This window comes from Haliotis asinina, chromosome 6 (assembly GCF_037392515.1).
Source record: "Haliotis asinina isolate JCU_RB_2024 chromosome 6, JCU_Hal_asi_v2, whole genome shotgun sequence".
Taxonomy (NCBI): domain Eukaryota; kingdom Metazoa; phylum Mollusca; class Gastropoda; order Lepetellida; family Haliotidae; genus Haliotis; species Haliotis asinina.
Genome location: NC_090285.1, coordinates 5755058 through 5767436, shown reverse-complemented (window position 1 = coordinate 5767436; position 12379 = coordinate 5755058). Strand labels below are relative to the sequence as shown.

General features: G+C 39.2%; 1 protein-coding gene across 7 annotated transcripts in view; it reads right to left on the bottom strand.

Annotated features, from left to right (window-relative positions):
• LOC137288124 (phosphatidylinositol-binding clathrin assembly protein LAP-like) overlaps window positions 1-12379 on the bottom strand; it is a 67116-nt gene that overhangs the window by 31302 nt on the left and 23435 nt on the right. For all 7 annotated transcript variants that reach the window (XM_067820521.1, XM_067820522.1, XM_067820526.1 and 4 more), the window contains exons 2-6: window positions 6369-6511; window positions 5494-5569; window positions 3600-3720; window positions 2717-2756; window positions 2066-2122 (exon numbers count right to left, since the gene is read on the bottom strand). In XM_067820521.1, the coding sequence (XP_067676622.1) occupies window positions 2066-2122; window positions 2717-2756; window positions 3600-3720; window positions 5494-5569; window positions 6369-6511 (437 nt within the window). The remainder of the gene's footprint in view (window positions 1-2065; window positions 2123-2716; window positions 2757-3599; window positions 3721-5493; window positions 5570-6368; window positions 6512-12379) is intronic.

The window sequence follows — 12379 nt, the reverse complement described above, 5'->3', positions numbered from 1 at the left end:
CCATTTTCAGTTTGAGCCATTATCATTCCACACCACATGGTATCTTGTAGACTACAGAATAGGATGAGTGTGCCAAATGGCATTGGGGCCATTCAACTGTCTATAGATTAAAATCACAAGACACCAAGTCTACCAGTAGCTTTTGTAATTTTCCGTGGCCTATTTGACTTTTATATGACTCACTAAATTTTCACGTTGTGCACAATGTGAATGTAGCTCTGTTAGCTGTTCGGCTAACAATCCAAAGGTCATGTGTTCGCATCCAATGGATTCTCACAAACTTGTTGCTTGTCTTAGAGGCACGTGACCTACAGAACGAGATTTTGTGGTGCTGTATTCTAAAGGTGCTTTGTTGCATTCAAATATTGCAAGTTTCCTTATTAATAATTGCACGCAAATGTAATCACTTATCTATTTTCTAGTGTAATAAATTATCTAGCTAAACATGAACAAGTATCTATCCCTGAGTGCCAAAGTGGGGATCTTAAAGTGAGTGAGTATTGTTTTACACCACTTTAGGCAATGTTCCAGCAATATCGCATCTAGGGACATGAGAAATTGACTTCACACATAGTACCCATGTGAGGAACCAAACTGGGGTATTCGGCATGATGAGGGAATGTTTTAACCAATAAGCTTCCCCACCGCCCTCGGGGTCCTTAGAGAGCAATTCTTAAGGGTGCAACATTACACCATGGATCTACAATATGAATCCGCACAATAAACCTTATCTAACTTAACAATGCATTATATAACAATCTACTAAGCAGATGTGACAAAAATTTGGACATACTTCTTTTAATACATCCCAGATGGGTAATAAAGCCTGCCAAAGACTAAGTCCTAGGGTAAACACTGGACCTTTGATCAGATCATAGCATCTTGATGATAACTAACCAAATGACAACAGTCTAATTCTGATTCAACAAAACCATTCTAGCTTTGTATTTTGTGTAGCAAGCCACACATCATAGTTATTACAAAACAAACCATATCCCTATAGACTGAGTTAGCAAGTTTACAAAACAAACCATATCCCTATAGGCTGAGTCAGCAAGTTTACAAAACAAACCATATCCCTATAGACTGAGTCAGCAAGTTTACAAAACAAACCATATCCCTATAGACTAAGTCAGCAAGTTTAGTTTTACGCCGCACTCAGCAATATTCCAGCTTTATGGCGGAGGTCTGTAAATAATATCCTTATAGAGAACGAAATAAGAGTGAGTCAACATGAATAGGCATCATACAGCCAATGTGGAGAAATGAACCTGGTCCCTCTAGCTTTTTGGCAAGATGAAAGGAAGCATTAACCACTACGCTATCTCACAGTCCCCTTAGTGATGACACTATGAAAAGTTTGACTACAGACACCTGCCATTATGTTCCTCATTAACAGGAATAAAGATGTGGGGGAAGAAGGAGCTTCCTGATTTCAGCTTGTGACATAAAATACAACAGAGGACATCTGGAACTTAACAGCGGGAAATAGAGATCAGTGAGTCAGTGTTTAACATGACTGACGATAACCTAACGAGGGCAGGGTTGAGAGATGCTAACAGAAAGCTATATGTGTCAATACTTCACCAATCTATATGTCATATGGATGTTTGGCTAGTTTTAGTTAATAATGAAATGAGAAAACTAAAAAATCACAGGCAAATTAAACCTTCCTAATGTTGAAGCACTGTGTGTGAGAAGTCATTGTCTGTCAGACATTACCAAACAGCACACTGCTTTGAGCATCTCTAATGATTGACACTGGCACTACACTGTAAATTCTTCATTTGTATTCACTGGAGATAGAGAAAGGCTGACCATGCTTACCACTGTGAAGGATCAAACATGAATCATTAATAGAAGGCGAAAAGAAGCAACGACAGTCAGGAGAGTGAGTGAGTTGGTGAGTCTAGTCTTATGCTTTCAGCAATATTCCAGCAATATCATGGAGGGGGGACACCAGTAATGGACTTCACACATTGTACCCTTGATGTGATGAGCAAGTACTTTAACCACTAAGCTTCCCCTGCACCTGCTGACAGTCATGCAGCAAAAACATACTCACGTCAAATTCTATAAGTGCATTCAGTTGACTCTGAAGGACTGGCAGCGCTTTTAAGAGCTGGAAGACAAGACAAGAATGAAACTAAAGACAAGCAGATAATTGCACGGACAAGATTAACGCTTTATACAATTTAACTACTAGTTTTTATCTGATACAGTGTTAGCAAAATAATATGTCAAGCTAATGTTTTGGGCATTATTCTCATTCTAATCACAATACTCATTCTTGGCTTCATGGCATTAATGCTTTTTTTTTTTTTTGTATAATACCATATTCCAGCTGTGTGAAAAATAGAATTCGGACAGATCGCAATGGGTATGTGATGTGTCAACAAAGGCAGCAAGCCTAACCAACCGTTAGTTGCCACCTTGACCACATTACCAAGACAACATTCATATTTTGAATACCATAAACATAAATTCAAGTATGTGAGAAACTTTTGTCAAACTTCAAAGTCCATCTCATTGGATATGGAACCTGTTTAACAAAGCAGTTGAGGAAGTGTGACTTATAATTTAAACTGTAACACAGACTTGAGAAAGTCAGAGATACTCTGGGCATAGTTTCCATATTCACTGTAACTTCATATTAAGTAAGTATATTTCTTGCTTATTCTTTTCCAGGCTTTGTGTCCATTGTGACTGTCATTACCTTTTCTGAGTTCATAGTTCTGAGTAGGCCATCATCCTTCCTGTGAAAAACAACAGCATACTTTGAAAAAATCAGAAAATTGACCACAATATCTAATGCTGATAAACCAGTTACCATGTACTATAACACATAAGATTTCACTCACTAAAACCAAAATTCATGGATCATAAAATGAATGAGTGAGTGAGTGAGTGAGTGAGTGAGTGAGTGAGTGAGTGAGTGAGTTTAGTTTTACGTCGCACTTAGCAATATTCCAGCTATATGGCGGCGGTCTGTAAATAATCGAGTCTGGACCAGACAATCCAGTGATCAACAACATGAGCATCGATCTGCGCAATGGGGAACCGATGACATGTGTCAACCAAGTCAGCTAGTCTGACCACCCGATCCTGTTAGTCGCCTCTTACGACAAGCATAGTCACCTTTTATGGCAAGCATGGGTTGCTGAAGGCCTATTCTACCCCGGGACCTTCACGGGTCTCATAAAATGAGTGAGTGAGTTTAGTATTATGCTGCACTCAGCAATATTCCAGCTATATGGCGGTTGTAGGTGTATAACTGAGTCTGGAGCAGAGAATCCAGTGATCAACAGCATGAGCATCGTTTAGCACAACTGGGAACCGATGACATGTGTCTAACAAGTCAGCGAACCTGACCACCTGATCCTGTTAGTCGTATCTTACCCTGGTCCTTCACGGGTCAGTAAGTAAGTGAATGAGTGAGTGCATGAGTGAGATAGTTATAATGCCACTTTGAACAGTAATCCATATACATGGGGAAAAAGTATTTTATGTGGAGAAATGACTTTATCATCAGTATTACGATCATAGACATGGCCTGACTGCAAGATGGTTTTGATATGCTAGGAGATGAGGTAACTTACCCACGCTTTACTTTACAGAAATCAAAGGCCATTTGTCTGTAGGAAGTGGCCTTCTCATTTAAATATTTAGCATATCTTCTGATGTATGTCGACATGTCGTATCCCGTAACAGAAACCATTCCTAGAGAATGTAACAATTAAATATTAAAGAAATTGCTTCCTATCAAATAACGCATTATTACTCTTTATTTGCTCATCTTTGTAAGTTCGTATCTGAAAACAGCAATCGAAAAACTGGTATAAAACAAACTACACAAACTTACAAAATAAAACATAAATGGAGATAAATGTTGCAGGTCACATTGTAATAACAATCCTCATACACAGCTCACTGAATAACTTGTACTTGAGGTTCATCATGAACCATTGCAAAGCAGATAATACATACACTGTGGGAAGCTTTGTTTACTTGTGTATCAATACCATCAGTAACATTCCTGCTATATTACTTAAGTCTATATACATCAAGTCTAGACCAGACAACCCAGTGATCTACATCATCAATATTGATGTATGCAGTTGGGACATGATGACAACAAAGTTAGCAAGTCTGACCACCCGATCCCATTAGTCGCCTCTTACAACAAGCATGTGTGGCTGAAGACTCATTCTAACCCGGATTTTCATATGTCTGTACTGTCTGCTGCAAAATCATACAGATAAAATGGCAAATAAACATTTATTGGCAAGCAAAACATTGTCACAAATAGCTTGAAAATTAGTCACTTGTCCATACAAGTTGGTATGATTTTGTAGTAAATGGACTATAATTAACGTTAATTACAAAAAATTGCATAAGGATAGATACATGCAATGTTGACACCAGATCACTGCTTGCTGGACCCCCTAATAAACCTTTGGATGTTGTATTTCTCATCTCATCTTGGTCAGCTTTTATGGATCTCAGATATTAACTTCTCTTAATAATGAATTGTAAAGCTGTTTGATAAGGACTTCCTGTATATTGTACTTTGAAATATTTAGTGTTGTGTATAGAAGCCAAGCACAGAAAGGAAGGAAGTGCAAGCAGAAGTTGTTCACCTAATGGTTATCTCCTAACTGACAGACACCCATTTCACAGACAGACGATTGATAGACACTAAACAGGAAGATGACTTAACAACATATGTCATATTTGGGTTTTCACTTTCTCAGTAAAGTACAAATTCTAGCACTTTTTTGGTCCAATCTGGGAAAGACCCGCACCCTCAGAATCAGGCACCAAATAGCAAGCACCACAAAGTCAGCCGCTTAACCCGCTCAGTCACCGCAAATTCCAGAAAAATGGGAGTCCGACAACTGGTAGTCTAGACTGTGTACTTCGTGTACCCATCTGATAAGTGTGAATTGACACGGCTCCCACAGCCGAAAGCTATGATTACATGATGCCATGTAGAAAGTGGTCAAATGCAATACGTCATATTTGGGTTTTCACTTTCTCAGTAAAGTACAAATTCTAGCATTTTTTCGGTCGAGTCCCATCCGGGAATCATGTCATCGTGTAATCATAGCTTTCGGCCGTGGGAGCCGTGCCAATTCACACTTATCAGAGGGGTACACAAAGTAGACAGTCTAGACTACCAGTTGTCCGACTTTCATTTTTGTGGAAGTCATGGTGGCTGAGCGGGTTAGGCTGCTGACTTTGTGTGCTGGCGATAAGGTGCCTGACTCTGAGGGTGCAGGTTCGATTCCCAGATGGGACTCAACCAAAAAAGTGCTAGAATTTGTACTTTACTGAGAAAGTGAAAACCCAAATATGACATATGTTGCATTTGACCACTTTCTAAATGGCATTGGGTAATTAAAGATGACTTGAGGTAACGCCTTTGGGTATAATGAACAGTCCACTGTTTAGTAACACCCACTGTACACATATAGACATGATTGCCCTCACCTTGCATGCCAGTCTTGTCATGGAAACTGCCAAGGTTGAAGGTGCAGTTATTTGAAGCCAGGTACTGGGTAAATCTCTGCAGAGAGAAAGTCAATGAGTGGGTATGGTATAACGCCACTTTGGACAGTTCTGCAGTTAGAAAATGCCATGTCAGCAAAGCATTTTGTGTGACAAGACGTTTGCAAAATGTAGAGAACTGATGCAGAAGATTCACAATTAATTATTTTTACCAAATATCTAACAAGTAAAATAAGGTTTCATGTAAGTAAAATAATTACATCATAATGTTACTGTTCAGTACAATACTACATTGTGAAACTTCTTGAGCAATAACTGGGGACCAATGGACAGCTTGTTCTGTCAGCCATTGCAAAACCATGAAGTTTAATACGAGTGAAAACCTTAAGTAATTTTTGTCCAAGATGGTGCTAACATACCAAGAAACATAATTGGTGTTATCTGGTATTTGACCCAAGGAGGACATGAGTGAGTGAGTGAGTGAGTGAGTGAGTGAGTGAGTGAGTATAGTTTTACACCACCCTCAGCAATATTCCAGCTATAAGACTGTGCCCTGTAAACAACCAATCTGGACCAGAAAACCCACTGGTCAACAGCATGAACATCGACCTACGCAACTGGGAACTGATGATGTGTCAATGAAGTCAGCAACCTGACCACCCGATGATGTTAGTGGTGTCGTACAACAATCATAGTCGCATTTTATGGCAAGCATGGATTCCCGAGACCTATTCTAACCTGGACCTTCTGGGTCCCCAGCTGATGTAACTCAAAGTGTGGAACATTATACGACTGCCCCATTCAATACCAAAACTGCATTGTAATCCCACTGGGAGGTGTCAAAATGTTCAAATAACCTCGTTGCCATAGTTCATGAGATTGTGGATTGTGATGAGTGACTTGTAGACCACGATCCAGTTTGCATGTTGAGTTCGCTCTATCAGGAGGTCGGCCAGTTGGGGAATCGACACGTTTGGTTCGTTCGTGCATTGTAACAAATCTGAAACAAAAATACCACAAATTAAAAAAAAAGGAATAAGCTAGAGTGCCATGAACTGCTAACAGAGGAGGATTGAACATGACAGATTCATAGCAACTAGGATCCCTTATTATTTCTGGGGCTAAAGTGAGCATGAATACTGAGTGAGGGAGTTTAGTTTTACACTGCTTTTAGCAATAATCCAGCAGTATCACAACATGGGACACATGAAATGGGTCTCACACATTGTACAGTCAGCAATGGCCTGTTTGCAAATAATCCTGGACCAGACATACTACAGGGCCCCAATGAACACAGCTTAGATAGTCAGGGTCCATAAAGAGTTTGTAGCACTCCACCGCTCATAAGTCCATGACAGAGTATTTGCGGATTGGTACCTAATCAGCCAGGTCAAAAATGAGTGAGTGAGTTTAGTTTTATGCTGCTTCTAGCAATATTCCAGCAATATCACGGAGACGGACACCTGCAATGGGCTGCAGACATTGTACCCATGTGGGGAATCGAACCCGAGTCTTTGGAGTAATGAGCAAACACTTTAACCACTAGGCTACCCCACTGCCCTTGTCACAAATGAAAGTTAGTGAGTGAATAATTGATAGCAGCTTCAGCAATAATCTGACTTTATTTGAAACATGATTGAATAGAATGTAGTTCAGCCTGAATCTGAAAAGAGGGGAAGATGCCTTTGCACAAATGACTTCGATGGAGATTCTGGATATTTTTGTTCCTTGTCATGAGATACAAACATAAATCTGTCCTGGTGATCCCTGGCATCATAGCTATCTGCCTGCAACTGTCACCACTAAACCCCATCTAAACTGACTCCTAACACAATCATGGAGCATGGCACGAGGGATGCATTCTCTGCGTGGGTGATATGAATAAATACTGCACACCTTGTCAAAAAAAGATTCACATCATTAACACAAGTACACATAATCAGAGGTGTTTTGTTTTAGAGTGAGTGAGTGAATAAGTTTAGTTTTCGGTCCTTCTAGCAATATTCAAGCAATATAACAACAATGGTCACCAGAAATGGGATTCAAACATTGTACCTACGAGGGGAATCGAAGTTGGGTTATCAATGTGATGAGCGAACATTTTAATCACATCATCCCCCTTTTTTTCTTTTTTAAAAAAAGGATACAAGTCATTTTTTGTAAACCCAAAAAGTGAATTGTCAATATTCCGTGATTACTTTCAACACTCAACAAGCAGGAAGTATACATGCACTGAATCTGAAAACATATGTGCCCATATTGGGGGAGAAGGATATGTTTGAGTGTGTGAGAAATTATTTCCAGCTGTTTGGCCTGTATGAAATCATCATTGTCCCAGCACCATGTTACAAAAAAGGAATTCCATGCTTTCATTCTTCACATGTGTTTTTAAGCACAGCCATTCCATATGCTGCATGAGTGGCAACTCACATGGCTGTGGACAAGGCACGTAGGCCACTACTGTAACACCAAGACAAGGCATGCCAAGAACCATAACACCATGGCTGTTGACAAGGCACATAGGCCACTACTATAACACCAAGACAAGGCATGCCAAGAACCATAACACCATGGCTGTTGACAAGGCACATAGGCCACTACTATAACACCAAGACAAGGCATGCCAAGAACCATAACACCATGGCTGTTGACAAGGCACGTAGGCCACTACTATAACACCAAGACAAGGCATGCCAAGAACCATAACACCATGGCTGTTGACAAGGCACATAGGCCACTACTATAACACCAAGACAAGGCATGCCAAGAACCATAACACCATGGCTGTTGACAAGGCACGTAGGCCACTACTATAACACCAAGACAAGGCATGCCAAGAACCATAACACCATGGCTGTTGACAAGGCACGTAGGCCACTACTATAACACCAAGACAAGGCATGCCAAGAACCATAACACCATGGCTGTTGACAAGGCACGTAGGCCACTACTATAACACCAAGACAAGGCATGCCAAGAACCATAACACCTTGGCTGTTGACAAGGCACGTAGGCCACTACTATAACACCAAGACAAGGCATGCCAAGAACCATAACTATCGGGGTGGGGAGTCCACCTGCACAATGTGATTTTAGCGCTATGATGTTTTAGTCTGTGGTAGTGCATGAGAATTACAATCACTGTAGCAGGAAGATCACATTTTGCAACTGGGCTCAGTTGACACGAGGCTGTGGAGTAGCATAAGGTCCACTCGTCAACCGAATTTGATTCCCCACATGGGTACAATGTGTGAAGCCCGTTTCACATGTCTCTCATCATGATATTGCTGTAATAATGATGACAGCAGCATAACCCTTACTCACTCATTCATGGGAGACAGGACATATAGCCTATGGACCATATCTACTCCATTGATATCACAGGAACAAGGTTGTATATATAGTCTGTATCATATGTCAGTAATTGAGTAACTACAACCATATCCATGCCAATCAAATCACAGGAACAAGGTTGAATATATAGCCTGTATCGTATGTCAGGAATTGAGCAACAACCATATCTACTCCAATTATATCACAGGAACAAGGTTGTATATAGCCTGTATCGTATGTCAGTAATTGAGTAACTACCGTATCTACTCCAATCATATCACAGGAACAAGGTTATACATATGGCCTGTATTGAATGTCCGTAATTGAGTAACTACAACCATATCCACTCCAGTCATATCACAGGAACAAGGTTGTATATATAGCCTGTATCGTATGTCAGGAATTGAGCAACAACCATATCTACTCTGATTATATCACAGGAACAAGGTTGTATATATAGCCTGTATCATATGTCAGTAATTGAGTAACTACAACCATATCCATTCCAATCACATCACAGGAACAAGGTTGTATATAAAGCCTGTATCGTATGTCAGGAATTGAGCAACAACCATATCTACTCCAATTATATCACAGGAACAAGGTTGTATATATAGCCTGTATCGTATGTCAGGAATTGAGCAACAACCATATCTACTCTGATTATATCACAGGAACAAGGTTGTATATATAGCCTGTATCGTATGTCAGTAATTGAGTAACTACAACCATATCCACTCCAGTCATATCACAAGAACAAGGTTGTATATATAGTCTGTATCGAATGTCAGTAATTGAGTAACTACAACCATATCCACTCCAGTCATATCACAAGAACAAGGTTGTATATATAGTCTGTATCGTATGTCAGTAATTGAGTAACTACAACCATATCCATGCCAATCAAATCACAGGAACAAGGTTGAATATATAGCCTGTATTGTATGTCAGGAATTGAGCAACAACCATATCTACTCTGATTATATCACAGGAACAAGGTTGTATATATAGCCTGTATCGTATGTCAGTAATTGAGTAACTACAACCATATCCACTCCAGTCATATCACAAGAACAAGGTTGTATATATAGTCTGTATCGAATGTCAGTAATTGAGCAATGACCATATGCACTCCAATCATATCACAGGAACAAGGTTGTATATATAGCCTGTATCGTATGTCAGGAATTGAGCAACAACCATATCTACTCTGATTATATCACAGGAACAAGGTTGTATATATAGCCTGTATCGTATGTCAGTAATTGAGTAACTACAACCATATCCACTCCAGTCATATCACAAGAACAAGGTTGTATATATAGTCTGTATCGAATGTCAGTAATTGAGTAACTACAACCATATCCACTCCAGTCATATCACAAGAACAAGGTTGTATATATAGTCTGTATCGTATGTCAGTAATTGAGTAACTACAACCATATCCATGCCAATCAAATCACAGGAACAAGGTTGAATATATAGCCTGTATTGTATGTCAGGAATTGAGCAACAACCATATCTACTCTGATTATATCACAGGAACAAGGTTGTATATATAGCCTGTATCGTATGTCAGTAATTGAGTAACTACAACCATATCCACTCCAGTCATATCACAAGAACAAGGTTGTATATATAGTCTGTATCGAATGTCAGTGATTGAGCAATGACCATATGCACTCCAATCATATCACAGGAACAAGGTTATACATATAGCCTGTATCGTATGTCAGTAATTGAGTAACTACAACCATATCCACTCCAGTCATATCACAAGAACAAGGTTGTATATATAGTCTGTATCGAATGTCAGTAATTGAGCAATGACCATATGCACTCCAATCATATCACAGGAACAAGGTTGTATATAGCCTGTATCGTATGTCAGTAATTGAGTAACTACCATATCCACTCCAATCATATCACAGGAACAAGGTTATACATATGGCCAGTATCGAATGTCCATAATTGAGTAACTACAACCATATCCACTCCATTGATATCACAGGAACAAGGTTGTATATATAGTCTGTATCATATGTCAGTAATTTAGTAACTACAACCATATCCACTCCAGTCATATCACAGGAACAAGGTTGAATATATAGCCTGTATCGAATGTCAGTAATTGAGCAACGACCATATCCACTCCAATTATATCACAGGAACAAGGTTGTATATATAGTCTGTATCGAATGTCAGTAATTGAGCAACGACCATATCCACTCCAATTATATCACAGGAACAAGGTTGTATATATAGCCTGTATCATGTGTAGATGATTGAGTAACACATTAAGACCATATCCACTAAACCCTAATCATATCACAACAATTTACAACAACAATACCTGCTCATGCCAATTTTTGGAAAGCAAGTTATTGGTATGATTATATCTATTACTGGTACTGATCACTGTCAAGATATGTCATCTCAGAAACATAAAACATGCCTTCTGAGACAGCACTATGTGGGCATGGAAATCAATAGAACTGTTAAGTTTAAATAGGCAATTCAAATGTGCACATTAAGAAATCAATAATCATTACTACATGTAGTATTGGTGACAGTGACTCTCTTGTTCAATGTTGGAGTAATAAAGGTTCAAATACAGTTTGATTGTCAATTCTAATGACAGCAAGGTCTCATACAAAGACTCCTATTAATACATGCTTGTATCTCAAGATGAAGAATATGAGATGGGTGTAGTCACTACTTGAAGAAAAGGACAGTTGTGGACAGGAGGTCAAGCTGCAATCAAGCACTCTCTCTTTGATCACAGGCTTTATTTGGATAATCAGCTCAGTAGCAGAATATGGTGATGAAGACATCACAATAAACCGATCCACAAGTATGGTGAATCTAGAGGAAGTATAAATGCTAATGTCAGCCATTGTTCCTATCTGTCCTACAATCATATATCAGTCCAATAATACCACAAAACATGTACACAAGTGAGTGAGTTTGCTTCAATGATTCTATGTACAGAATTTCAATTACATCATCCTTTCTTAGTAAAGTACAAATTCTGGTACTTTTTGGAGTACTTTACTAAGATAGTGTAATCCATAATACAAGATGTTACATTTGACCACTTTCTAAGTAGTATTGTGGAATTTTAGCTTTCAGACATGGGAACCAATTAACACTTATCAGAGAGGTACACAAATCCGCAGTCTAAACAACCAGTTGTCTGACGTCAACTTTGGGAAGTTAGAGTGGCTGCGAGTATGAAGGATGACTTTGTGTGCTGGCTGGCAATCTGGGGCCTGAGTATGAGGGTGTGGGTTTGAATCCCAGATGGGACTCAACTAAAAAAAAGTACTAGAATTTGTACTTTACTGAAAAAGAGTAATCCCGAATATAACATATGTTATAGTCTAGTCTTGCCTCTGATGGGTGTAGACATATGAATGCATACATATCTGAACATTATGTACCTCTAAATCCATCTTGCTCCTGTCGCCATTCCTACAAATTGCTTTAGTTCTTCATCTGTCCAAAATATGTTACCATAAGATGTAAACATTCA